The following is a 27,065-nucleotide window of genomic DNA, read 5'->3' as shown; positions in this document are numbered from 1 at the left end:
CATCATCAACTATAGCAAGTTTGGTTGGGATCAGACCTTCCATCGCAAAGTTATAAGAGTTTCATTGTCTGCTGTGAAAAATTATTATTATCTCCAATTTTGGCGCCCCCTATCTCGTACGCCATAAAATATTTTAAAAAGCTTTTGATAACTTTTGATGCTCAACTCGTCCACAATGATCTCACCAAGTTTGAAGGTGATCGCACAAAAGCTCTAGGAGGAGATAATTGAAATACAAGCTGTCATACTGTCTGCTGTCACCAGGGGGCGCTGTTTTCGAAATTGAATATTTTCATATAGACGTCTTTAGGGCCGGACTATCATCAATCCTAGCAAGTTTGGTTCAGATCGGACCAGGATTCGCAAAGTTGTAGCAGTTTGATTTTTTGTCCCAAAAATCCGAATTTGCGTCGTTGCCATGGCAACACCGTTAAACGATTTGTCGTCATATTGATCACGCATCATCCACCACGTGTTTTGACTGTTGTCACCATTTTTGAGTGCGGTACGATTATCTGTGTAAAAGTTATTCCCGAAATCGTAAAAAAACTTTTTTTTTGGTGTATTTTCTTTCACCACAAGGAGGCGCTGTTTTTAAACTTCACCGTTTTTTCATAGACGTCTTCAGCCATGGCCCATCATCAATGGTAGCAAGTTTGGTTCGGATCGGACCTTCCATCGCAAAGTTATAAGAGTTTTGTTTTTCTGATGCGAAACATCAGAATCATCACGAACTTTGCCGCCCCCTATCTCGTGCGCCATGCGACATTTGAAAAAACTTTTGATACTGTAAGCTCCTCAACTGGTCCACAGGGACCTCACCAAGTTTGAAGGTGATCGCACGAAAACTCTAGGAGGAGTTAGTTCAAATACCATTGCTGCGAATTCGCCAAAATCGCCAAAAAATGGCCAATCAACCCAAGATGGCGGATTTCCTGTTGGGTTTGGATCATGGTCATAATGTAATTTTTTCTTCATCCTGACCCACTACACATGTGTACCGAATTTCGTGCATGTGCGATATTTGTGTTGGTCATGGTGAATTTGGACAGGTGGCGCCGCACTTATTGGCCCCTCCCACATTCAATTTTCAACGCACATTCCCCGAACCTTTTTCAGACGTAAATTTACACCAGGATTGATGCGGTCACAAAAATCTGTGAGTTTTGGGGTATGGGAAAGGCCTCAAAAAGGCGATTCATTTGGGGGAATAATAAGAATAATAATAATAATAATAATAATAATAATAATCCTTCCAGTTTCAATAGGGTTCTTGCAACCTTGTTGCTCGAACCCTAATAATAATAATAATAATAATCCTTCCAGTTTCAATAGGGTTCTTGCAACCTTGTTGCTCGAACCCTAATAATCCTTCCAGTTTCAAGAGGGTTCTTGCAACCTTGTTGCTCGAACCCTAATAACGTGAAATCCTGTCAAGTTTCCAATGTCATCTTCCTCTTTTTTTTTCCACAGCTCTTCTCCTTCTGTATGACGTCACAAACAAATCATCCTTTGACAACATCAGGGTAAGAACAGTCACACTTAATCTCTTCTCACAATACAACTCACGACGAGTTTGTTGTTTTTAACATGTGCGAAAATGGACTTACTTGATAAATTCTGAACGTTTGTGTGTAACAAGATGATGTTATTGCTTGCGCTTTAGCATGAATGTAGTTAGCTAGCATAGGCCCAAGGCTATTTACACGCAAGAATTAACACAAATGACGTGACGCAAAAAATTTACTTTGGTGTAACTTCACTAGCTTTAGTTGTAGCGTTGCTCTTGGACTGCAGGGTTGGTTGTACACACATGTTTATTTCATAAAGAAAAAAAAAAACACAAGCTAGCTAATTAGCTTTACCATCACTCGTAGCTCCTAACCTGAGTCGTTAAATCATAGCAGGGTGTTGTTTTAATTCTCTGCCATGTGTATTATTCCAAGAGTAAACTAGCAATACCAAATTTGCACAAGTAACGCGAGGCGAGTGGTGTGATATCCATGTTCCAGAGCCACAAGACATGGACAGGCTGGATAAGAGAAAATGACCGTTTGAGCACACAGTAGATGTGACAGTTGGTGCATGTGTAAACATGGCTGAAAAGCTCGTTGGCATAAGCCCTAACCCCAACATTAACCCTGTCTTTGACGAGTGGAATTTTCAACATTTCCGTACGTCTGCCATGAGTTTTGACAACTCGCTTCACCCGATACCCACCTCGTATTAAATATGCCACGTCCCACAGCGCGCCAGTGAGTGAAGCCGAGTGTGAGTTACTCTCCAGTCTCTGCTTTCTGGCTGCCTACCAGAAAGATCTGGCAGACAGTTTTAAATGCCTCCTCTTTGTCGTTTTCCTGACTGATGTACAGTTGATGCTATGAACGCAAAGTACAGACAAAAGTCGCCGTCTCCTCCTTTAAATGGACCTTTTCTGTGGTTTAAGGTTGGGCTCCTGCATTAAATGCACCTTCAATATAGTATCACTAACCTGCCTTTGCTAGACTTCCATGTGACTTTGCTGCTTTATCCTGTTTCGTAAAAGTGCAGCTGAACGTAAAAGATTTTAAAGAAAAACATGACGAGGTGTCCGTGCTGATAATGAATGGCGAGGACGGTGGAGGAAGATGATCACAGTGGCAGCAAATGAAAGGAGGTGACCAAGCTGAAAATCATCATTAGAGCTCACTTTCCCTGGAAATAGATTTGTCTCTTTGTAGTCGCGGCCCGTCATCTCTCCTCTGAACTCTGCTCCCACTGTGATTTCCCAGCTCTTTCCTGCCACTGCCCTCGCCCGTGCATCACTCTCTTTTGATGAACACAGAGTGGAAGTGAAGAGCCCAAAATGTTTCTTGCGTCTTACACACCAAGGAGCCGTAATGGCGCCACGACCATCTGTCGGGCCCGAGGCGTTTGCATCTGTGTGAGCGTGCACGGGTGGGGTCAGGCTCGCCTTGCACATGTATGACCTGACTGTGTGTGTGTGTGGTGTGTGTGTCCAGGTATTACTAATGTTGTGGGGACCTAAACCTGTTTACACAGTCACATTATGGGGACTTGTCTTCCTTGAGGGGACAAAAAGCAAGTCCCCATAACGTAAATTACTACATTTTAAGGTGAAGGTGTGTTTTAAGGTTAGGCTGAGATTGAGATTAGGGTTAGGGTTAGGATTAGGATTAGGCCAGTAGTAATTGTGGTTATGGTTAGGGTAAGTCTCCAGGAAATGAATGTAAGTCAATGCAATGTCCCCTCATGTCATGAATGTCGAACGTGTGTGTGCGTGTGTGTGTGCGTGCTCCTGCAGGTGTGTGTGTGTGTGTGTGCGCGCTCCTGCAGGTGTGTGTGCACGCACTGGTGCACAAATGGATTCATTAACAGAGGACGGAGTGCCGTCTCTGGAGAGAAACAGACTTAGCTTCACTACAAACCGTAGTATTAAATGCCTTTATCTTCTGTCTGAAGAGGTTGGACTTTATCTGCTAATGTGTGATGGATAGTGTGTATTAATAATGGCTGTTTTTGGCTTGTCCAGGATGTATTAGTAGAGGGAATGTTCTCAAATTTGGCGCAAACGTTCACTTGGACTTGAGGATGAATTGGATTTTACAGATCAATCCTGTCACTTTACTACAGCCACACAAAACACAGTGTTAAGAAGTGCGAGTCATGGTTTCTACGTGGCGTGTTAGTGTCCCTGAGAGCTGCAGGAGCACCTTCGATCGGAAGCGCGGGTTTGATTAGACGAGGACTCTGAACAGGAAGAGAGAGGGAGCGCAGTCACAATAATCAGCCGGTGTTGTGTCGAAAGTGGGGGGGATCGCAACGAGAGACGTGACCGCACAAAGGCGCGTGTCATCATGTGTGACGTGGCGCGCGTCGTCAGCGCGGGAACAGAGCAGATGCAAACGCAGTGGGAGGCTGGTGGACACTCGTGTCTGTGTGTGTGTGTGTGTGTGTGTGTGTGTGGGCTGAAATCCCTGTGAAGAGGTGAGAGAGCACACCTGTTTAGCTCCCTGCAAACGTTCACAGGCACAGACACTAAGACTTGTTAATGTGAATCAAACCTAATTAGAACAATTAAAGGTCACATTGTGCAGCCCTAATTTTGCAAACGCACACATTGGGAATGGCTCAATATCCAATTTTTTTGTGCCTGATACTGAGAACACAACCTCATTTATTTCTCAATGCTGTCTTTTGTCGTGCTGCACATTGTGGTGGTGCACGTCTGTCTTCACAGATGTTGAGTGGGCTCAGTGAAGCATTGACCCTATTGATATTATAAAAGTTATTATTCTGTATTGTTATTATCATTATTTTTATTATTGTTCAGTCAAATGAATCTCGTTGTGAGTGCCTTTTCATGACGCAAAACTAGTCCATTTCTATGACCGCATCAATCCTGGTGTATATTTACACGTGAAAGTTGTTTGGTAAAAAATTTAGGTAAATTAGAAGTAGGAGGGGCTTACAAATATGAAAATCAGCTTTCATCAGGTGACTTTTTGTCGTGTTTCACGTACATGAAGGAAAGTTGGAACACATGTTAATCATGTCAGGGCGGAGTCCAACAGGAAGGCAGCTATCTTGGACTAACAGCCATTTTACTTTTTCTTTTCCCCATAGTCACTCTAGTGATTTTGTCCAGTATTGGCGTGACACTGATACTGGGAGTTGGATTGGCTCAGACACACACAAGCTGTGGTTGTATTGACTCCATTTTAGAAACATTCTGTACAGTAGCAGTTGAAGCGCAATGTTGCAGACGCTTTATAATTGTGGAGCCGTGCGACTTCATCTGGTTTCCTCAAGTGTTTCAAAGCCCAGGCAGTTTGTTTCTGGACAAAATGCTTAATGAACGCATTAGCCAATTTTAGGAAGCAGTGGTCGTTCTTTTCTCCTGTGTCCACACACATAAATATACACAAAATACACACTCGCAGAGAGCGCGAGAGAGCTTTATTGGTATTGACGAGCACACATGGGCACAGAGACCACGGGGGGAGGGAAAAAAACAATCATTAAATCACTGAAAAGCTCCTTGCAGCAGAAAAGGCTTTGTTGTTCAAAAGATTTGCACAACAATAAACAAAAACAAAATCAATGTGACGTTCACCCGATGTCAGCTGGCACACGGTCAGCGACATGTTTGGGGAGAAAAACAGATTTAATAACCAGCACTATATTACGTTTTATTAAACTAATCGTATTTACCGCGCACTGTTTTGTTCTATATCTATAAATGCCTTTGTCCTAATGGAGCGCCACCTCCATGTTTCCCCTGCACAGTCAATTGGTGCTTTTCCGATTTGGCTCGTGGTGTGATATCAGGCACGTTGTTTTTCATTACTACAGTACCTCTTCATCGTGGGCGAAGGTCGTCATATACTGAATCATTATCATCAGGTAATTAAAAACATTAGTTCAGCACTTCCTTCCTGCATGATCGTAGCGCAGACTCCGTCTGACACAGTCACTGAACTGAAATACCGTGAAAGTGGGAGTGATTCACCAAATGTCGTTAAATGTTGGAGATTTTTAAGTCTTTCTAAAAACTCTACAGTTCAGCATAAAGAAAATGGAATAGTTGGGACTGGTTAATTTGGTTCTATTCCTAATAGAAACAGACCCTAAATAATGCACCAGGTACCAGTTACTTTTCCCTAATGGACAAGAAAAACTGCACTGTAAAAGAACTGTATTCATGCATATGTGTGTATCGAAGAACATACAGAAGAAGATCAAGGAACCATTAATGAAGGTTAAAGAAAACTCGATTTACCTGCAATCACACAATTTAATGCTAGGCTCAATACATCTAGAAAAAGCTAGCAATAGCAGCAACACTCTGACAAAATGCCACCAATACTGTGCATGGCCTTGCTTCCTGTTGGCCCTCTGGTCAAAGCCCCACCCCCGCTAAAATACAGGAAGTCCTTATCTATAGTGGAATTGTGAATTTCGGCGGCCTTTTTCCCGTGACTCACTCGCTAACTTCTGGCTGTCATGTGGCCCGAATTAAATGTCAGCATATTTGGAAAATGTTATGTATGACTCTCAGGATGTGAAGAGGACTTGAACAAATAAGGTAGAGGATGTTTCAGGAATAAAATGGAACAGACCCTCGCTTTAAATTCAAAGGCAGAATATCCACCGTGATTCATGTGAGCACCACTTTTCCCTCCCTTATTTTGGATTCAGCTGCTTCATGTTTATGTGCATGGTGTGATAGAGTGTGCGTACGTGTTCATGTGTATGTATGATGATCTGCAGACTCACCGCTCACCGGGCCTGCAGCGTCGCTTCCAGCCTTTCCTGCAGATTTTTTCCCGCTGTTCTTGACCCCCCAGAATTTCATCTCCAACTAAACTTATTTTTCATCCTTTTCACTCTGGCAGAGACCTTTTTTCATTCCATATTCTGCAGAAATATGAACCATCTAATGGCACAGCAACATTATCTTTTATGGGGTTTGCATAGATAGTGGCTAAGGTCTTGCAATAAAAGTGTAAAGAGGAAAGAAAATTACTCTCAAACTTGGAACTAACCAAAGTGATGGATGTAGGCGTTTTAGATTTATACGTTCATGGCTTGTATCAAGTTCTTCAATGGGCCAAAAAAATTAATTCTGTTCTCTGAAAGAAGGACAAATCAATCTTGACTGAAAGGTACACTTCTTTTAAAGCTTTTATCCTCCTCTTTGCCACAATTTAAACCCCGTCTTTGGTATAAGAATAGATGAAAGCTTTGAGAAAGTGACTCGTAAATTGGGATTATTGTGTCATCCGTCCTTATCCTGCTACCGTGATACTAAAGGTAGTGTCTCTAAGCAGTAATTGGTTTTCAAATGAATAAATTGGAGCTTACTTAAGAGTGTGAGGGCAGGCTGATCATGTGCTGTCGCAAAGATAAAAACCTACTTTTTATTGTCTGTTTGGCTCTAATGATTGGACAGTCGCTCCGCGGAAGACCCGAGGGGCTACCGTAATGACAAGTATATGGGCTTTCCGGTATCCGTCCATCAATCCGTCTTCTACTTTATCATCCACATGAGGGTCATGGATGGTACTGTGCCATGTGACATAGGCGAAAGGCGGGGTCACACCCTGGACAGATCGCCAGTCCGTAGTTTTTGAATTTTCTAGATATAGCTAGCAGTCTAGGAGAGGTCAATTCCTGTTGGCATCGACAGGATGCTAACAAAAGGGTTAATACATTTTGATGCCAATATCTACCGGTGCCAATAATATTGTGCATCCCTACCATAGGAGTACTACTACTACTACTATTCTTGGAAGTCTTATGTAGAAACCAATGGATCCACTTCCCAGAGTCTTTTGTTTGAATTGTTTTGCTTCTGGGTGTAAATGTACTCTACGCCAAGTGTGAGCACAAACATGAGCATGAGGTCACAGATGCTTCAGTTTGCTTTACTCTCCACTGTTTGGAGTCTGGAGAATTTTGTGCAGTTGTTGTGGTGTTTTTCTTTTCTTTTCGGATAATCTCGCTGACCTCCGTTCCTTAAATGTCTGCGCTGCAGTTGCAGAACATCTAAAAAATAAGAAGTCTGACGAGCGTCATTCGTCATGTTAAGGACCGTCACTGGTCTGAAGTCAGCAAATCCAAACTGACAGCAGTTTGTTTGCCGTCCCTTCTGCGATTCAATCCACGCTATTTATTTATTGAAACTTTGTCAGAGAAGAAAAGACACTCAGCACTTTGCCCCGGTGTGAACTTCACATCTGTTTTTCCAATCATACTTGCTGTCACATCCACGTTATTGCTCCTGCCGCTGCTCCTGCTGCTGCACGATGTGAATGAATCTGTCAGACTAACACAAGGGTTGTGAAGTGAGCAGAGCAGCAGGAAGTGATGTGGAGGCTGGACGAGCGTTGGAGACATGCGAGACAAACAATGAGGGCTGTAAGAACTAGGATTTGGAAGATACCACTTTTTTGTGACCAATACCAAAAACTCAAGTATCTACCGATACCAATATTAGTCCAATGCAGTAATTTTGGACCATTTATGAACTATGAAACTTGAATGAATTTGTGCTGAGTCATTTCAAAGACATCATTCCCCAACTGTGTAGCCAAACATGACTCAGCTAAAATGCAAAGTCTGAAACATGCAATATATAGGCTTTTTATCAGCCAGCCACAAGGGGGCGATCCTGATGGTTGGCCCCATCCTGCCGCTGATATTAAGATGCGTTAAATTTGTCCTTATTTGCAAGTTTATGTTAAAAATAGTTTTTTTTTAATTTGAATTAAGGATGACCGTTTTTAAACATTTGGATTCACACGATTTAATTAATAAAGTTCAGCCTAAACTTAACAAAAGTCGGGGCTAAACTACTTTCCTGCTGTATATTGATGGGATTAAACAATATACAATATTGTTATATGCATTACCATATCATTTTTTTTAAAGTCGTACTTTGAAGATATGTATTGTTTCTAATTGCATTTTTTATACTGTGTATATATAGAATTTTTGGATTGTATTGAATTTTGCATTTTTATCTGTCCGATATCAGATCCAGTGATTTTGACCAATATTAGACCGATACTGATACTGACCAATACTGATCCTAAATTATTATATCTAAATTATTATTATGATGGATTAATCTCAGTAATACTCTCATCTATGTGATTTCAACTCATTAAATGAGAATGTTTTTTTTTGTTTCTGTGCTCCTGTATGGCAGTAAAATTAATATCTTTTGTTTGTGACATTTGTGAATGTCGTCATATTGAGGTTTTTCCAACATTTTCTACGTTTTTCCGTCTTATAAATCAAAAAAAGAACCAAAGGACACATCGACAGCCCTACAAACGACCAAAAGTCCATAAAATATTAAGAATTTAACACATTATGATACGACTCTATTGTTATATAATGCGATGATGATGGACGTTTATTCATATCTCATTTCCCGTTGATAAACAAACGCATTTATCAGTCGTATCTCATGCATCCCAGAACAAAGAATATCACATCTCCTCATAACAAAGACACATGAGGCAAACTTACATACACAATGTACGGGCAAAAAAAAATAGAGGCAAAAAGAAATCGAATTATAGTGATGTATGAACTCCATCAGCGGGAACTGCACCATCGGCACAGTTTGCTCCTTCCTACACATGCCCACATCGCTTTCAGATCTGTGCTCAAAAGAGCTGAGTCACATTTACACAATAGAGACGAGTCAGCAGACGTTTAGAGCACAAGCAGCGAAACAACACCGTGAAAAAAAAAAAAGAAGAAAATAACTCTCATTATCTTTGGTACAGGAGCAGGAAGTCGTCCTCAGGGGTGCTCATGTTCCTGTTCAGTCGTCCTCAGATTTTTCTGCCAGGCAACGGTACAGTAAGACCCGGTGACGCACAGCTCTGCTGGAACACAGAAAACGTTGTTGTTATTGATCGATTGACATGGTGATCGATAACCGTGTCGCCGCTCCTCCTCCTCCTCCTCCTCTCATCTAATCACACAGGAGATCAATCAGAAGCTAATCATGAGTCCGAGGTTTTAAGGCGTCTGAGGTCGTTTTAAGAATCACAATCAGATTTATAATTAAAGTTTATTTTGTTGTTTGTTGTTGGAAGAAAAACATTCTTTTTTAAAAAGATAGTCAAATGAATTCATCCACCCGTCATAGCACTTTTAAGAATGAATAGAATTAGTAGAATTAATCTACAAAAATAAGATGTAATGCTAAAGATAAGGGGAAATAAATAACACTGACAACACGTCTTTTCTTACAGACGTTCTGTTAACACTGTTTAAATATTGTAAAAATATCAGATAGAAACAAATCATGCTCATGATGATCAGTGTGATTTGTCGTGTGACTATTTAGTTTAGCCTCAAACTCGTGGTGAGCACGTAACAAAGAAAAGAATGAAGACGTTTCTCAACTCAGGGGAAACTGAGGTTGGGAAGCACCATTTTTCAAAAATACTCCCCCTATGTATAATAATACAAAGCTAAATGCAAGTCGGTCTTTGTGTTTGAACCTGATCTGAGCTGATCTGAAGCCAGGCCAGCGTGACCTGAATTGACTTCCTGAAACATAAACATGGTTCACCCTCAGCCATGTCTGTGTTTCAGCACCTCTTCCATGACGGATGGTTTTAGGGAAGCGGTCGTGAGCGCTCACCTGATCGTCGCTGCGATCCTCGGCGTGATGTGACGGTGTCAGTTGGGTCTCCATCACTCTGCCGTCAATGTTTCCCTCCCTCGTTTTAGGGAAAGAGTTTGTGCTGCGTTGCAGTGAAAGAGCGATCAGTTGTGCAATCTGTCTGGCCATGGCAGTTTTCTCTGGAACAGCAGGCGGGGTTTTGCGTCGCCGATTGGTCGCCTCTTCGTTCCCGTCACCGAAGACGTTGACAAACTCTTCTGGGTGGCTGACCGGGCGGAGACGGACAGCGTGAAGCTCCTCGAGTTGGTGCAGAGACCTGAGGAAGGCTGAGGGGTCTGAGTGGCGGCGACAGGGTGGTTTGACTCTGACAGGGGGTTTGCTTTTACCTGCTGGATTAGGAGCATTGTCTGACTGAGAAGTGGTCCTGAGCCGCAACTTCCAGCCTAGAGGGTCTGGGCCTGTGATGGTGGACGTCTGTATGGGAGGAGGAGAGGAGCATGAAGAAGTGGTGGAGGAGGAGGAGGAGGAGGAGTGGTCCAGGATAAATGTCACGGGAGGACGGGAGTAACATTTGAATGAAGAGTGAGACACTGAGTGAGGGTCACACAGAGATGATCTTCGCTCAGGAGGCTGTGGCTCCTTCCTGTTCTTCTTCACAATAATAACAGACGACGTCCCGCACTGACTCAAGTCAGCTGACCACCGCCGCTGATGACATCGCGGCGTCACACCAGCGCTGGACACGGTCAACAGAGAGCGCTCTCTCTGATCCTGGCTGCGTGTTTGTCCACCATTACTGCCGCTAACAAGGCCACGGCTAATGACGATGTTAGTGGAGCCTTTGCTCATCTTGAGTTGGGAGATGATTGTAGAAAAAAGCCCTTTGAAGAGAAACAGAGAGTGTGAGAGTAAGTGTGCACATGTCTTTGTGAGCTGTGAGGACAAACAAACCCATCGTTGTGAGGACATTTGGATGTCGTGAGGACATTTTTTTTTAGCTGGTTCTCACAACTTTGAAGGACTTTTTCAGGGTTAAGACATGTTTTTTTTTGCTTGGTGTTAAAATTAGGTTAGGGTTACGGTCCATTTTAGAGTACATTTTAAAATCCTGGTCCTTACTTTTAAAGCTTTACAGTTAGAGCTCCCTGAGGTCTTCGGGGACGAAAAGAAAAGCTCTGTCCAACTCCGTCCGTCTTTAGCGTCGAGTATAAATGGACCTTTAGGCGTGTATTTGATATGGCTACGTCTCGGATAATGATCTAAATAGAATAGAAAGACAAGTGTGGGTGCGTCTGTGTTTAATTTGTGAAAAGAGGAAGACAAACACGCCCATCACGATTTCAGAAAAGAAACAGTTTCACATGTTTAGCAACTGGGGCCTTTTCACAATAAAGGTCAAAGTGCCACAACTCCAGTTTTATTCTGTTTAGTAGGTTAATTTTGACAGTTATATGGGTACCAATCAAATAAGTAGTTAACTTCTGTTAGGCTATAAGCTACAAAGATAAGCTATTATAAGAGTATTGTAACTGCATCATTAGTTACACGCTCAGTTTTCCCCCTTTAATGCACTGCAATAACACAATAATAACACAAATGGTAAATAAGTGTGTGTTGTTGTTGTTGTTGAGTTCACATTTAACACGTACACTGTACAGAAAAACAGCGGAACTCACGTTGGCGGGATAAGAGAAACAATTAAATGAAAACAACTGCAATCACAACGCCTTTTATCTGAGATTGAAGCATTTTCAGGGTAATTATACGTTCAAACTTTTAAAGTGCTCCACACAGTTGTTCCGTGAACAGAGATTTCAGAGTAAACACTTGAAAACCTGGTAAGCGGCTGTTTTATGATTCATGTTGATAGTTTAAATAAACATAAATGCTTATTCCGTGTCCACGAGGTGTGAATGTTAAATGTAAAAAAGAGTGGTTTTACCTGCGGTTTTGTGTTTCTCATGTGAATTCTCCACCAGTCTGGACTCATTTCGCTCTCTCATATCACTTTCTTAATATCACACCCGTCCGTCACCCACACAGCCGCCCAGGCCTGACCACAGCTTCCTCAAATGAATGCACGCACACACACACACACACACATCATGGTTGATGAACAGCTATTTTTATAATAACATGAAGAAGAAAAGAAGGACCCCCCGTGAGAAAGTTGTGGTGGTGACATTATCTTTCTAAGATTTTCTCTTTTTAATCATACAGGTGCAGATATGAATTGTTATATATCTGCTTCATTAGAGTCTCCGTTTACTTCAATGACTCAAAAAAACAGGAGCACTGTTGATCTCTGCCTTGACTTTATGGCTTGTTATTTCTTGGACCTTTGTAATCCAAAGTAGTTCTCTCATTTACTACTGACAACAACCCACCACTGAAGAATTGGTGCATTAATGACTTTTTTAATATTGCAACTTTATTGTTGTAAAATTCTGATTTTATTCTCGTAATATTGCGACTTTATTCTCATAATATTGCGACTTTATTCTCGTAATATTGCGACTTTATTCTCGTAATATTGTGACTTTATTCTCATAATATTGCGACTTTATTCTCATAATATTGACTTTATTCGTAATATTGCGACTTTATTCTCGTAATATTGTGACTTTATTCTCGTAATATTGCGACTTTATTCTCGTAATATTTTTTTATTCTGAATATTGTGACTTTATTCTCATAATATTGCTTTATTCTCGTAATATTGCTAATTTTATTCTCGTAATATTGTGACTTTATTCTCATAATATTGCTTTTTATTTCTAATATTTTTATTCTCAATATTGCAACTTTATTCTCATAATATTGCGACTTTATTCTCATAATATTGCGACTTTATTCTCATAATATTGTGACTTTATTCTCGAAAGATTAAATCATATTTTCCTCTTCAGTTTGACCCTAATACTCCGTCATAGTGAATAAATCTGACAGCTATAGTTATAAATAGTTTTTATAACGTGACATTATATACGTGACATTATCTGCAGACGTCTGCTGACCTCTGCAAACACGGACATAAACAGAGTTTTTTTTTTTGCAGCTTGCATTTTTCTTAAAAATACTTGCTGTGTATTTCTGTACGAGCCAATCCTCAGCTAAGGGAGGTGAACATTTTTCACTTTTGTGTGTGTGTGTGTGTGCGTGTGTAGACAAAAGTCAAAGTGTCAAACCTGAGAGGAAATAAAGCTGCAAATCCAGCAGCAGATCACATGTAGGCCGACACATACACGTGTTCTCCTCTCACTGTTTGAACTGGAACCTTTTGAAGTTTGATCGGCTCAGAAAGCTGCGTTCCCTTCTCTCACTCGCACCTAATCCACCCACACACACACGCACGCACGCACACACACACACACACACACACACACACACACACACACACGAGCCATCAGCAGCTTTCAAGGCCATGTGAGTAATTGGCAGGTTTTTCGTATAGGTGAGGGCTCGGTACATTAATCTGAGCGTAATGAAGTGATGTAAACCCTCAGAGAGGCGGCACAGATACTGCAGGAGGAGAAATAATATGTGTGCTGCTGCTGCTGCTGCTGTTTATGAGTGTGTGTGTGCGAAAGCGAGATTTCAATAAAACATATTTGCCTCCGCGCCTGTCAGACGCCGTCAATACGAGCTCGCAGAGCGTTAAAGTGACTAAACCTGCGTTTAAAATGACTCCACGGTTAAATTACCCATTTGTTTACTTCATTGATGTTTCAGAAACGTGTTAAAAAAGGCTCCAGGTCCGTAAAGAGAAGCCAATGGCAACCAGGTGGTGACCATCACTGGATTCTATGTAAATCATAAGCCAACTTTAGTTTTTGGCTTATTAATTTCTAGAATATTGTTAAAAATGTATGCCAAGTTTTTGAGTTGTCCTAATTTTTTCATGTATTTTTGTGTTTTTAGTCTATTGGAAACAATGTTAACCAATACACTCACACTAAAACACCTACAGTATGCACAAAAATGCTTGAAAACTTCACTATTGTTGCTGCATCATGACAAAAACAAAAAGGATAAACGTGCTTTAGGTGGTTTTATAAATTATGCCATAAAAAAAAAAAAAAAATGCATATTCAACGATATTTAACAAATGTTAAAAAAAACCAAACAAACATAGAATAAGCAAAAGTAGAAGACAGTGTTCGGCACGATGTGTCACAGTTGTGGTTAAATGGTGCCTTGAAATGGGAAGTGTCGACTTTCTTGTTCAGTCACACGTTCACTGCAAAAGACAGCGTTGTGAAAACACTGCAAACGTAAACACTTGCTTTTTCTTTTCTTTTTTTTACCCCCAAAACTGAACAGTGCTTAACACATTTATTATACCACCACCACCCAAAGCCACATGTTTCTATCGTGGTTAATACACCAGGATTTAGGAGCTCTTTAACTAAAATCATACTGATACATTATTATTTCTTGATTAAGATTATTTACTTTTGTTTTCGTGGTTGAATGTTCCTCAGAGAAGAAATTTCGGGTCAAATTTGAATATAAAAAACGTTGATTTTGGGTTTGTTATTTGCCAAATAAATTATAACATTTTTAGTTTTAAAGAAGTGTTTTGAAAGATTTCTAAAAGTATGGGTGGTCTTATACATTTGTGAAGCATTGTATGTGACTAAAATTACAACATTCTGACTTTGAAATCAAATTTTGTTCAACTAGGGACGTGAGAGACAAGCTTTTTTGTGAAATTATAGAAAGGTAACAACAGACAGTGTTATTTGATATTTGAGAAGCGAGTACAGTTTTGCTTTCTTCAAAATACAAAACAAACTCTCCAAAATAGAAAGAAATAGAAAAACAAAGCTTTTTTTGGTTACAAGAGTTGCTTATTGACATGATATGGTGTTTGATCTTGTTATTAAAGGCAACAAAGCATGGCTCCTTGCCTGTAAATTTACACTTGTGGACATGGAATTTTGCCATCATATGATGATGAAATTAATAACCACAAAAAAGTTAAAGCGGATAGCGATGTTTTCAGAAATGAAGTCATTTACAGCAGAATATACAGATTAAATCAATGTTTATGCTTCAATTTTCCTTTCAATGAGGTTCTTTCTTGAAAAGTATTTATGAATTATTAATTCAAATGAAATGTCTTTATACTTCTGTGTGATTAAATATCGATTAGGTAAGAACCAGGTCTTCTTCCGCAGTAAATCATCCACAGACTGATTCACAGAGTGAGTCCACCCAGGAAGAGAACAGAGAGCTCTTATAATCATTTTTTTTTTGCGAGCTGGAAAGGCAGATTTTGCCAATAGCAGTGTTGGGCAGGTGTTGGAACGATTTCTAAACCATACAGACTCCAGATGGTCCAGCAACAAACAAAAAAACAAACCTGAGAGTTTATGGATGGGACTGATCCAAGGTAACCGTGAGCTCTCCTGATCAGAGACATCACTGTTGCACCTGGAGATTGTGGCGAGTGTATTTCCGAACATTTGACGCCGCAGGGAATGGAAATAGTTTAAGATTGTGATATGAAAGGAAACGTTTCGGAAATTCAGGTGAGACTGTTGTCTCTAAAGAGCAGGGAGGAATGTTTTAGGATGTTTCTGCATTGTTCTCCATCAGCGTGTGAGCACTTCGAGATGTTTTCTGCACTTCAGTGAGAAATGGAGAGATTTGATGTCTGATCCCCTCAGGTGTTCAGATGATGCACTGCACTTTTACAATAAACAGACATTTTCAGGTGATCTCCTCCCTCCAGGTGCTCAGAGTAAATCACTCTTGGCATTTAACGCTGGCGTTTTTTAAAGTCCTCGACGTCGACAACGCCGGTGGGCGTCGTCAAGGTTACCTCGCTGTGGACGTTCCCTTCAGGGAATTCCTTCTAATTTGTTCCTCTCACTCCAAAATGAGTTGATTATGTTGGAAAAGAAGTCAAGGTTTTTCAAACTTTTCATGGTCAGAGGACAACTTTACCGTGACATCGTAAAATTCCACAAACTCGTTTATGACCTTTTTTTTTTTCAACACCATAACCGTAAAAGAAACAGACGTTTGTGACCTTATTGTCTGACACAGTGACGCAGATAATCTAGTTTTTCCCCCAAAGCATATCAAATAGAATAATGTAAAAAATACTTGGTTACATAAAGATAATAGAAATGATAGTTTTTGTGCTGGTCCTCGCATCTGCCGCTCTGTCAGCAGGTTTTCATGTTGTCTCTTGCGTCTCTTATGTGAAGTTTTGAGCAGATCGGTCAATGTATGGCGAAGTTACAGGGCACTTCCTGTTTCATGGCGAATGGTCGAAATTCACCCAAATTCTGATGGTTTGCAGTGGCCACGCCCCTTTTTGAATCTGTAAGACCTTTGGGTAATTTTTAATCTTTGACATGTTTAGTACTAATTTAGGCATTTTTCAAATCGCCAAGATGGACACCAACTTCAAAATGGTGGACTTCCTGTTAGGTTGAGTTGAGGCCATGGTCCCGATAGACTTTTTTGTTCGTCTTGGGCTGTGACACGTTTCCACCAAGTTTTGTGGCCTTTGGTGCAACTTAGTTTCGGGTTTTGTCGTACAGGGTTTCACCTTAGGGGGTGCTACTGAGCCATTTTGCAACACTTTTACATATGCACCTCATTTTATACATTTTTTCGGCTGTTGTGATTTACGCACCAATTTTCGTCCGGTTTCTACAGCATTCAGTACGTCAAAAAAGTCAACAATAATCAGAAATGAGGTAAATCTGTGGTGATGACGTAAATATTGTAGCCCCACCTCCTCATAACTGCACTTTTATGTGGTGTTTGTTATTATTTTAATCTGTAGCTGGTTCTTCATTCATTGATTAAATGAACTGACACATTTATGAACTAATGTAGTAAAGCCACACGTTGATTGTACACAATTCAGATTTTATATGACATTGACCACTTGACTGAAGGACGTACAGTGCGCTCCTCTATATTCACATCAAAGTGTGTCCTTGTGTAATGGAGGCTGTGACGTGTCTGGCATATTAAGGTGAAAACAGTGCAGGTGTCATCGCATGTGCACTTTTAAATTGGCGAAATTTAAATGAAGGGTAACTTCATCCTCCTCTAATGTCAGAATCTTTCCTTTTTCTCCTCCTCAAACTCTCTGGTGCTTCAACTTCATGGTCTTCTCCTCGTTCTTATCCAGGCTTAATAGCAGATTTAAAAAAAAAACATCCATCATGATATACCGCGAACACAAAATAAAGTTATCCTGCAATCCTCCTCGGTTCATTAATTCATGTCTTTCACGTCTTAAATTTCACTTTAAGACCCCGAAAATGTCGACTTCCCACGATTTTCAAGGTGCACAGCGGTCAGATGTGAGATTGGATTCAGATTTAATCACACACTCACACAAAGCGTGCGGTATCTGCTCTGGGAATGTTAAAGGGCTGTAATTACCATAACTGAAATTATTTCCATAATTAGGAACAGGAAAGTAGGGCAGCTGCCTGGCTGTAATGTAAATGATGTAGTCTGTGTATCATGGCAGGCAGACATCATCGCAGGGAATAACATGTTTTAAAGCAACACATCCTATTTATAATGTTTCTTTTCCAGTTGGTTTGCCAAATAATAGCAGATGGTTTGAGGGCCCACATTTGAAATATGTGTTTTATTATGTAATGCATGTTATGTTATGTAAATGCTCAGGCGTCCCAATACTTTTGTCTCTTGCAGGAAAAAGACTCTGCAGCCTTAACCTGCGTTGGCACAAACCGATGCCAGACTTTGTACCTTAGAGCAACAGGACAGACATTTGTATGACAATGTTGTTGCTTTTGTGTTTTTTGACACTAGAACATTTTATAAACAGACTAACTGATTTGAGCGTTAAGAATATAAGATTTAATTTCGACAGTTTAATGAACGTGACACTTTAAGTTTTACATAACTTGATCAGGTCAAAGATGCAGAACCCTTTCAATAAGGTAACGAGGAAGCGGAAAGAGTTCCCTCCTTCCTTATCGCTTCCCTATCAATGAGTAGTTGTGCCTTCCATTTGTAGTCCGAACTCGGAATTTCCAACTTGGAGCAACCTCACCGCACAAACACTACGATTTTTACCGCTTCTGTCGCATTTGTTTCTCATCAAATCAGTTGCACACTGAGTACTGTTTAATGTTAATACACATGCTGTTTACGACCGGTATTGCGAACGACGTCCAGCCCGAGATACGTTTACGTCAATGAATGCCAGTTCCGATGTAAACGGAACACAGCGTAGGAAGGAACATTATGGACGCCAACTACCAACTTGACTAAGTACTTTAATTCATTGTAGTTTGTACTAAAAAATTGTTATTTAGTTTTTCAAAGTGAGTGTTTTCCTTAATTGTGTCATTTTCACCATGCAAAATTGCGACTTTTATAATTTTTTTAGGATTTTCCTGAGCTTCCTTTTCCGGTGAATTCACCGCGAACCCATCGGAGTAGATTCATTCAGAGTGACATAAAGATATCTGGATCCAAATATAGCAAATATAGCGGATCGCTTGATTGTGTTTGTTTCCTCAAACCCCGTTCTTTTTATTTTTTTTTATTAACTAGAAAAAAACTATACAGCCAGTTACAATGGAGCTCCAGTGGGATAAATCAGGCTTTTTCTGCCTGCTGTTCTGTGAGTAGACGAGTGCAGGGACAGTGTTGCCTTCACATTTCAAAACTCTGTCTAAAAGTTGTGTGAAACTACGATAGAAACTCGTTATCTCAGCTTCTGTGTGAGTGAGCTCAGTCTGATTATAGTAAACTATCAATGAGATCTCCGCAGGAATTGTAATAGGGAAAACGAGAGTGAGGAAAGTGTGTGTGTGCGTGGGTTTGTGTGCAGTCCTCAAGAGACACTTAAGTGCTTTTTAACCAAGTCAGGAAACAAAGAGCCAAGCGACCTGTGGCCTGTAATTGGAAGAAGATAGAAGAGGAGAGAGAGGTGGAGGAGTGAATAGGAGAAGATCTGGCGGAGGAGGAGGAGGGCAAGATGAAATACAGCGAATGAGCAATAAATCTTTTTTGTCTTCATCTTTCTCGCTCTCTCCTTCTGTGTGAATCCATTCATCTCTTCTGTTGCCTCCCACCCCGTCCTCTCCTCTCCTCTCCTCCTGCACTCTCACCTTGTCCTTCTTTTCCATCCTTGGATTCCTCCGTCTGTGCTCCACTACCATCTGCAGGCCTGGCTGACGGAGATCCACGAGTACGCTCAGCAGGATGTGGTCGTCATGCTGCTAGGCAACAAGGTGAGACAACATGACAACACTGGGGGGGGACTAATGGACAGATGGACTCAGAGAAGGAGGGATCATGGAGTGAGGTGGATGGTGGTACCAGGGAAGGAGAAGATTAGGACAAAATATCATCATAATGGCATCAAAAACATGTTTTTAAATGAATCCATATGTTGTTCCTGTTGTTAGCCGTAGCAAATTTAGCTTCTTATGAAGAATAACATCTCAAGAACATCTTAAGAGATGTTTTTCAACTTTGGTACAAATGTTCAGTTTAACCCAAGGATGAATTGTCTTGACTTTGGTAGTTGAAGGTCAAAGACCAGGGTTGCGGTGACCTCATCAACACGTGTTTTGCCTTGTGAACACAGTTTCTTAGAAACACCTCCAGAGAGATGGAAACATTAAAGATCACGGTCACTGCGGTCTCACGAAACATGTTGGATCTCGTAAACTTCCCAGGAACATCCACAGGAAACGTCTTGTCATCGGGCAGATACGTCCTCATGGACTCAAAGATGAATTGATTTGGCCCAAGATGACAGTAACCTCATGTTTGTTTGGTATTTCTTTGTACTGAATGCGATCACGCCAACATTTTCCTAGAATCAAGAGATTCTGATGATTCATCCGATGCTCCGAGATCATTGTGACCAATTTGTATTAGAAGTTTATTGAGTATTCTACCAAATATTCCATCGAGTCATCGGATAAATTTCTTTTTTTAAGCTCAAACAACAAACGAACAAACCACCAAATATTTTAATTCCTTGATTGCACATTTCAGAACATATTTGCAAAAACTAAAATAATACACTACATTTAAATGAAATTTAAAAACACTAACAGAGATATGAAAACTAACTGAATTAGGTAAAGAAATCAAAAATAATTAAGAAATAACCTTTGCATTTAGGTTGTGCATCTTAAATTCCAGAACCAGTTCCTTGAGTTTGGGTTTTTCTAAACCAATAAACAAACACAAAACCTTGTTGTGTATTGTGTTTCCTCTTCTTAGGTAGACATTACTGCCGCCCCGTTCCTCTGAGCAAAGCATTTTTTAACCCTCCAATTGCTCAAGAAAAACCCTACAGTCGTCATATAAGAAGATATCAGAACATTTAAAAGACATAACGAGCAGGTATTGAAATTCCGCCTCGCATTCAGTCGTTCTCATTGTGTTGCAGGCCGACTCCACACATGACAGGGCGGTGAAGCGAGAGGAGGGGGAGAAACTGGCCAAGGTGAGGGATGCGACGTCTCACACACACACACACGTGCCATTCGACACATGTAAAGGAGGATAATGAACCTGCTGTGCTCAATCTGTCCAAATTCCACCCCCTGTGCCACAGCCAAGTCTTGATTAGCGTGTATAATTATGCATTCATGCATAAGACATATTGTTGTTGTTTTTTTGAAAGGGGGGAGGTGTCATTTTACCAGCTTGTCTCGGTCAGATAAGCTCTGAGTGGCGTGTTAGAATAAATAACAAAATAACACAGCGGGACACAAAATGAGATGAGTATACTTGACAGATGAAAACAAAGTGGGCAGAAATGTTGTCGATTATCTGTATCGATGATGCCGGTGAAGCTATCGCCGTGAAACAAGCGTTTGTGTGTCTCCATGCAGGAGTTTGGAGTGCCCTTCATGGAGACGAGCGCTAAATCTGGACTGAATGTGGAGCTGGCCTTCACTGCTGTGGCCAAGTGAGTCACACTCTCACATACACACAACAGCGCACAGCAAAGATCACTGTGTCCTCGCACTGAAATAAGATTTTTTTTACGTCGAAGGAATGTTGACGTTAGAGTTAAGAATCTCGTACAACTGCTCTGAAATCACTTTACCGTACATTTTGTGAAGGTCTCAAGGTTTGCGGAGAAGATACACATTTTGTTTGTGAGCATTTTTAGGCCAAAAACAAGAATATTTAATAAAAAGACCAAACAGATGCAGAACCAGACAAGTTATAAAACAGCTATAAAACAAAAACACTGCTTTCAATCATTACGCAAAGGCTTAAAATCAAGACGGATGACTTGTGTCCGTTCAAATTCAGATATGGAATTGGCGATCTTGTACTGCAGATGTGATCGAGAGAGCAGTCATACCTGTCGATCAACACATTTTTACAGCATTAAATGCTTTATTGAAGTTACTTATTGATACCAGCTCATCCTTGTTGCCTTATTCACATGGAAACTTCACCGACATGATATTTCTCCATAAACATGAAGAAATGTCTCCATCCATTAGAATAATTGTCACTGTATGCTGGTGTAGGACAAGAGAAGTCACATGATGATGGTGGAGAGAGGGATTATTTTATATTTTTTTGACATGTAGACTTGTATTTACTCTAACAATAACAGTAAATTACCAGTAATTAAAGCGTTATTTATTTGTGAGTAAAAAGGTGTCAAAAATGAGGATACGATTTTACTCAAATGTGCAAATGAGTGTTACTGAACAGTTTGTGTGGGAGCTGCTTCACATTTATAGTTGGCCTATTATAGTTATGGGTTACAGGCTGCTTTGGGTGTTGCCAAAAATAGCACAGTAGCCTGGCACAAAACACTCTGCAGATACAGGATATGAAAAAACAAAACAAATCCAACTTTTCGTCTTCTTTTTTTTTCATTCTGCATTAACATCTCTTGTCACTGTGTTTTTCATCTCTCTTTCATCACTTAATCACCTGTCGCTCTCCGTCTCTCTTCTCCACTCCACATCGTTGTTTATCTGCTTCATTTGCACAAAACACAGAAGTGCCAAAAGTAAAAGCGACAACGAAAACACCATTGTCATGGAAACCATGATAATGTCACTAATGCATACTTCAGGGACTATTGAACCAGTGACAATCTCCAGCATTATGTATCTATTTATGTGGCTTTTATGTAAATGTTGTTTTCCTTTTTCACTTCACTTTGGCAAAGAGGGATGAGTGCAGTTTGAATATCTGTTAGCAGAGAATAGACATTTGAATATTCTTTAGCAGAGCTAACACAGACTTAATTCATTATAATTATTGTAAGCACAGCTAGCATAGACTCTGTTTAATATATGTATATATATACATATATGCATATATATATACATATATATGTGTATATATGTATATATATATGTTAGCAGAGCTAGCATAGACTGTGATTGTTTGAGTAATTGTTAGCAGAGCTAGCATTGACTGTTATTGTTTGAGTAATTGTTAGCAGAGAATAGACATTTGAATATTCTTTAGCAGAGCTAACACAGACTTAATTCATTGTAATTGTTGTAAGCACAGCTAGCATAGACTCTGTTTAATATATGTATATACATACATATATGTGTATATGTATATATATATACATATATGTGTATATGTATATATATACACATATATGTGTATATATGTGTGTATATATATATATACATATATATGTGTATATATATGTTAGCAGAGCTAGCATAGACTGTTATTGTTTGAGTAATTGTTAGCAGAGCTAATATAGATCCCGATGTTCGCATTGTTATTTGAATATTCTTTAGCAGAGTTAGCATAGTCTCTTGCCGTTTGACTGTTTGTTAGCAGAGTTAGCGTAGCCTCATGTTGCTTGCTGTCTCTGTCACAGAGAACTGAAGCACAGGACCATGAAGGAGCCTGATCAGCCAAAGTTTCAGCTGCAGGAGTATGTCGACAAAGAGATGAGGACTGTGGGCTGCTGCCGCTTGTAGACAACATCCTGTTTGTGTGTGTGCGCGCGTGTGTGTGTGTGTGTGTGTGTGAGAGAGAGAGAGAGAGGGGTATATAACAGGTATATTCTGTAATAAATCTGAGGTAATGTTTCGTGATGATATGGCAAACATGCTCCCTCTACCAACCCACCGTTCCTCTGCAACTGTGAATGTAATATAACTCCTGTGTACATGCCTGCACGTATGCATGTTTACACACACACACACGCAAACACACTTTCTGTAGTTGTGGGGACACTCATAGACTTCTTATTCCCCTAACAGAACCTTACAGCCACAGCCGGAAGAAATGTTGATTGTTGACCAAATGTTATTAAAGCACTCACATGTCTGGGTCCCATGTCTCAGATGAGCATGGGTGGACAGATTGCACTATTTTCATATGCGACAGATGACCAGAGAATATCTCTTTATCTCTGCAACTCTGTGCCGATGCTGACATGTGTTTTATGTGTTTTGCATTCTTTTTATTTGACTCTGTTTCAGACTCTTTCAGTGTGGCAGAGAAGGGACCTGTATTCAGAGTAGGTGTAATAGGAGTGTCCACTCTCTCTGTGAACTTCCCCAGTGATTGGTCAGAGACTGGGAGTGACGTCACCCCCGAGTTCTCTGCGTTCCAGTCTGAAAAACCGTAGACGCAAACATATCTCAGGCTTGCCTTTATTAGCAATACCACTCAAAAACAATCCTCTACATGGTATTTCACTCATATAAGCAGTGTAACAGCATGTCTAGGGTTAAAAATTAAACAGTGTATGTGTACGACGGGTTTACTGTGACACAAATATGATATACAGTATATATATATATATATATATATATATATATATATATATATATATATATATATACATAATTGCAACTAATGGTAAAATATATGGAAAGCAAATAGGGTCACTATTCGTCTACCGTGCACTTAATTGTGACCTTGTTGGCTTTCCATAGCAGTGAGGTTGCTCTAAGTTTCTGAATTGGACACCTGAGTTCTGGATCAACCCATGACCTTGGAAATTTCGAGTTCAGTTAGAGGAGGTGCAGAAGTAGAAGTGTCAGTCTCTCAGTATTGATCCCCCTTATTGCTCAATAACTTCCAAAACAAAATCACTTTGTCCTCACAGTGACGAAGATTTTGTGCCAAAAACGTGTCCCCACAACCACAGAAAGACGCACAAAAACACCGACACCAGTTGAACGCATCCGTTGCAGCTTTGCATACATGTGATGTACATATTTTAAATACCATTTTACCTGTGCGTTCTGAAATCTTTGTAGTTTGTAAAACATCTGTCTCGTTTGAAACTGAAGTAAGTCGACAAATCAATCGGAAGTGAATCTCATGAATGCATTTGTACGGACGCCGTTCTGCAGCAGATGTGACGCCATCGGACGACACTGTGCGCTGTTTACGTTCAGGATGAAAAACTGTTTTAAAACTCATAGGCGTACTGCTAGTACTACTGACCTTGACTATCTTCATGCTAATGTGATGGGAAATATCGATGGATATTTGTTGACTTTGAAGCCATTATTGGGGCATTTTACACAAATAAATCACTTAGTAATTATTACACTGTATTAAATCAGTAAATGCATGTACTGTATGTGTCAAATGACCACTATTGTACTTTGCATTTTACTCATTTTGGACAGTTACTGTCTTAAAACTACATGATTCTTGTACAAAACTTTCCATCCCATCTTCTCATCAACACGGTTAATTTATGTAACATTAAATGAACCTCATATGCAAATTCTCATGCAGCAGTCTGTGGTTTAAAGAGTACATTTTCCTCGTGAATTTTGCTGTTGCAGTGTGTCATGTAAATAAATATTGGATAAATAACAAAAAGTGCCACCAAACATTTGTGACGTCACTTTCATAGGTTTTTGTTTTCCTGTAAATATGAATGTTATTGTAAAAGTTGACACTTCTTGTACTTTTGAAACCCAAACTCACAACATAAAGTAAACACTTTTTTTTTTTTATTTATTTATTTATTTATTTTTAGAAGTTTTGGTTTGGAAATATTCACTTGTTTTTTCTTCCTGGGGTTTTGTAGTTCCTGTCACTCCATAGTTATGCTGTCATTGGAATAATGTTGCACTGTGGTCCCGAGAGGAGAAAGAGGGGAAACATGAATGGAAACTTGGTAGTGGCTTTAAAGATGCAAGAAATGCAATAAAAAATAAAGTATGGTTTCCTTTAAGTCAATAACAGGTATTTTTCCACAGACCAGAGAAAGAATCACTATTTTTTTGTCAGATGTTCTATCAAAGCTTGTTCTGCCAATGTTAAAATAAATAACAATAATAATAAAAACAATCTGGAAAAACTGTGAATACAGATTCAAAATGCTTATATTCAAGATGTCATTTGTTTATTGTTAACTTGTAATCGTTAAACACTGTATCTTAATTGAAACGATTTGTATTGTATCAAGCTCTAGTATTCTCAATAAAGATTCAACAATGACCGCGTTAGTCTTCATGATTCTTACAGATGGGTCTGCAGCACCATCACGTGGCCATCACTTGTTATTACAATGTTAATCCATGACACTTTCCTGAGCTCCAGCACAAGGACAAAATCACCCATGCGGCTTAAATATACGTACAATTATTAAAACATTTGAAAATTGGCCCAAATCGGTTTATCCAAAGTCTTAATTCTGTTTTACTCATGGCTCACATAATATGAAAGCATTACAGTGACACAAAGAATGTTTTTTTTTTCTAAAAAAATTACACATTCTTCCTTAAACTGGTTAAAATTAAACTACTGTTGTGGTACTGACCTGTGGTGTTCCCCATGGCTCCACCCTTGGTCCCCTGTTGTTCTTTTTTTTAACCTTTATTTAACCAGATTGAAACAAAAAAACATTGAGATTGAAATCTCTTTTCCAACGGTGACCTGGCCCAGAGGTCTTAGTAAATAGCACAGTTTTAGGAGACGGGTTCCAAACAATAGGTTTTTACAAAAACAATAATTTAACGCTGTGTAAAGTTGGCTTTACATTTAAAGTCACAGTGATAAATTAAATAGATACTGTTTAATGGTTTTCCATTGTCTGTCTAATAGCAAAGTTCTATGAGCAGTTTCCACTGCTCCACTGTGACATTATCTTTAATACAAGATAGAAAAGACTTACATTATGGTTGAAGTGAAGGCTTTTCAAGCAAAGGTGTTACCTGTGTCTGTTTAAGTGGTTATGCTTAGTGCATTTCACTCGCATGCTCTATAAGAGCGTGCAAGTCGATTACTCATGTTACTCAACCTACGAGAAGGTGGGAGAGAAAGTCTGGACTGTGCATTAAATTACAGGGCCAGATTAACCTGGATGTGTACCAGTGTGGGCGAGGAGCTCCATGCAGGGACACTTTAACCTGAGTGCCTCATTTAATCAGACAGTATGGGGCTTTGATTCGACTGACTAGACACTGTTTGACGCCATGACATTCTGTAGCAGGGGAGAACAAAGTGGGAGCAAATGGAAGAATCAGTAGGAGGGAGGAGACATTGTGACCGGAAGACAGGAACAGGTCAACATTACCCAACACTGTGTCATAGTGATATTTAAGGGATATGACATCACATCCCATTTTGAACAGTCAAGGTACAGAACTGCTTATTCACTCTTTTCAACACGGAAATAATCACATTCCCTTTTGTGCTGCAACCTCGCCATCAAGCTGCTGACAACAGATGCAATTTCTAACTCTATTCAGTGTCAGAGGCTGGAGCTAAATTGTGTGAATCTCCATAGAGATGGTTGTGTCAGTTTGTAGAGATGGTCCGTAGCTTTTCTGTGCCCAGATGTTGGACATGTTTTAATGTTATTTTTGTGTTTTTTAATGTTGCACGGCCTAGGGTAGGTTGGATACGGCAACTGTTTCTTTCCCATGTGAAACCAGAAGACGCCATT

At 39.9% G+C, this 27,065-nt stretch overlaps 2 protein-coding genes across 4 annotated transcripts; one reads left to right on the top strand and one right to left on the bottom strand.

Moving 5' to 3' along the window:
• The first annotated feature begins 1,471 nt into the window (after positions 1–1,471).
• LOC122780129 (ras-related protein Rab-26-like) lies at positions 1,472–25,615 on the top strand. The gene is made up of 5 exons (XM_044042939.1): positions 1,472–1,526; positions 19,342–19,407; positions 20,583–20,639; positions 21,031–21,107; positions 23,019–25,615. The coding sequence occupies exons 2-5, from the start codon at positions 19,390–19,392 to the stop codon at positions 23,119–23,121; spliced, it is 255 nt and encodes an 84-aa protein (XP_043898874.1). The 5' UTR covers positions 1,472–1,526; positions 19,342–19,389; the 3' UTR covers positions 23,122–25,615.
• Positions 8,896–12,190, bottom strand: LOC122780128. Of its 3 annotated transcripts, XM_044042938.1 has the most exons (4): positions 12,099–12,157; positions 11,276–11,415; positions 10,175–11,037; positions 8,896–9,407 (listed from the first exon to the last, which is right to left on the bottom strand). In XM_044042938.1, the coding sequence occupies exons 3-4, from the start codon at positions 11,003–11,005 to the stop codon at positions 9,354–9,356; spliced, it is 885 nt and encodes a 294-aa protein (XP_043898873.1). In that variant the 5' UTR covers positions 11,006–11,037; positions 11,276–11,415; positions 12,099–12,157; the 3' UTR covers positions 8,896–9,353. The 3 variants fall into 3 exon arrangements, with proteins under 3 accessions (XP_043898873.1, XP_043898870.1, XP_043898871.1); XM_044042935.1 differs by lacking the exon at positions 11,276–11,415 and having other exon boundaries at positions 12,099–12,190; XM_044042936.1 differs by lacking the exon at positions 11,276–11,415 and having other exon boundaries at positions 8,896–9,404; positions 12,099–12,190.
• Positions 25,616–27,065: the final 1,450 nt, after the last annotated feature.

Source organism: Solea senegalensis, linkage group LG13, assembly GCF_019176455.1.
Source record: "Solea senegalensis isolate Sse05_10M linkage group LG13, IFAPA_SoseM_1, whole genome shotgun sequence".
NCBI classification, from domain to species: domain Eukaryota; kingdom Metazoa; phylum Chordata; class Actinopteri; order Pleuronectiformes; family Soleidae; genus Solea; species Solea senegalensis.
This window is presented reverse-complemented; position numbering and strand designations above follow the sequence as displayed.

Bases quoted from the DNA above. Each gene is read 5' to 3' on its own strand.
- LOC122780128 (XM_044042935.1), bottom strand. From the start codon at position 12,159: ATGAGAGAGCGAAATGAGTCCAGACTGGTGGAGAATTCACATGAGAAA. The intron at 11,038-12,098 runs GTAAAACCACTC...TTCTCTTCAAAG, and splicing joins TGAGAAACACAAAACCGCAG to GGCTTTTTTCTACAATCATC. The intron at 9,408-10,174 runs GTGAGCGCTCAC...TCTGTGTTCCAG, and splicing joins AGGATCGCAGCGACGATCAG to CAGAGCTGTGCGTCACCGGG.
- LOC122780129 (XM_044042939.1), top strand. The intron at 20,640-21,030 runs GTGAGGGATGCG...GTCTCCATGCAG, and splicing joins AGGGGGAGAAACTGGCCAAG to GAGTTTGGAGTGCCCTTCAT. The intron at 21,108-23,018 runs GTGAGTCACACT...TCTCTGTCACAG, and splicing joins GCCTTCACTGCTGTGGCCAA to AGAACTGAAGCACAGGACCA.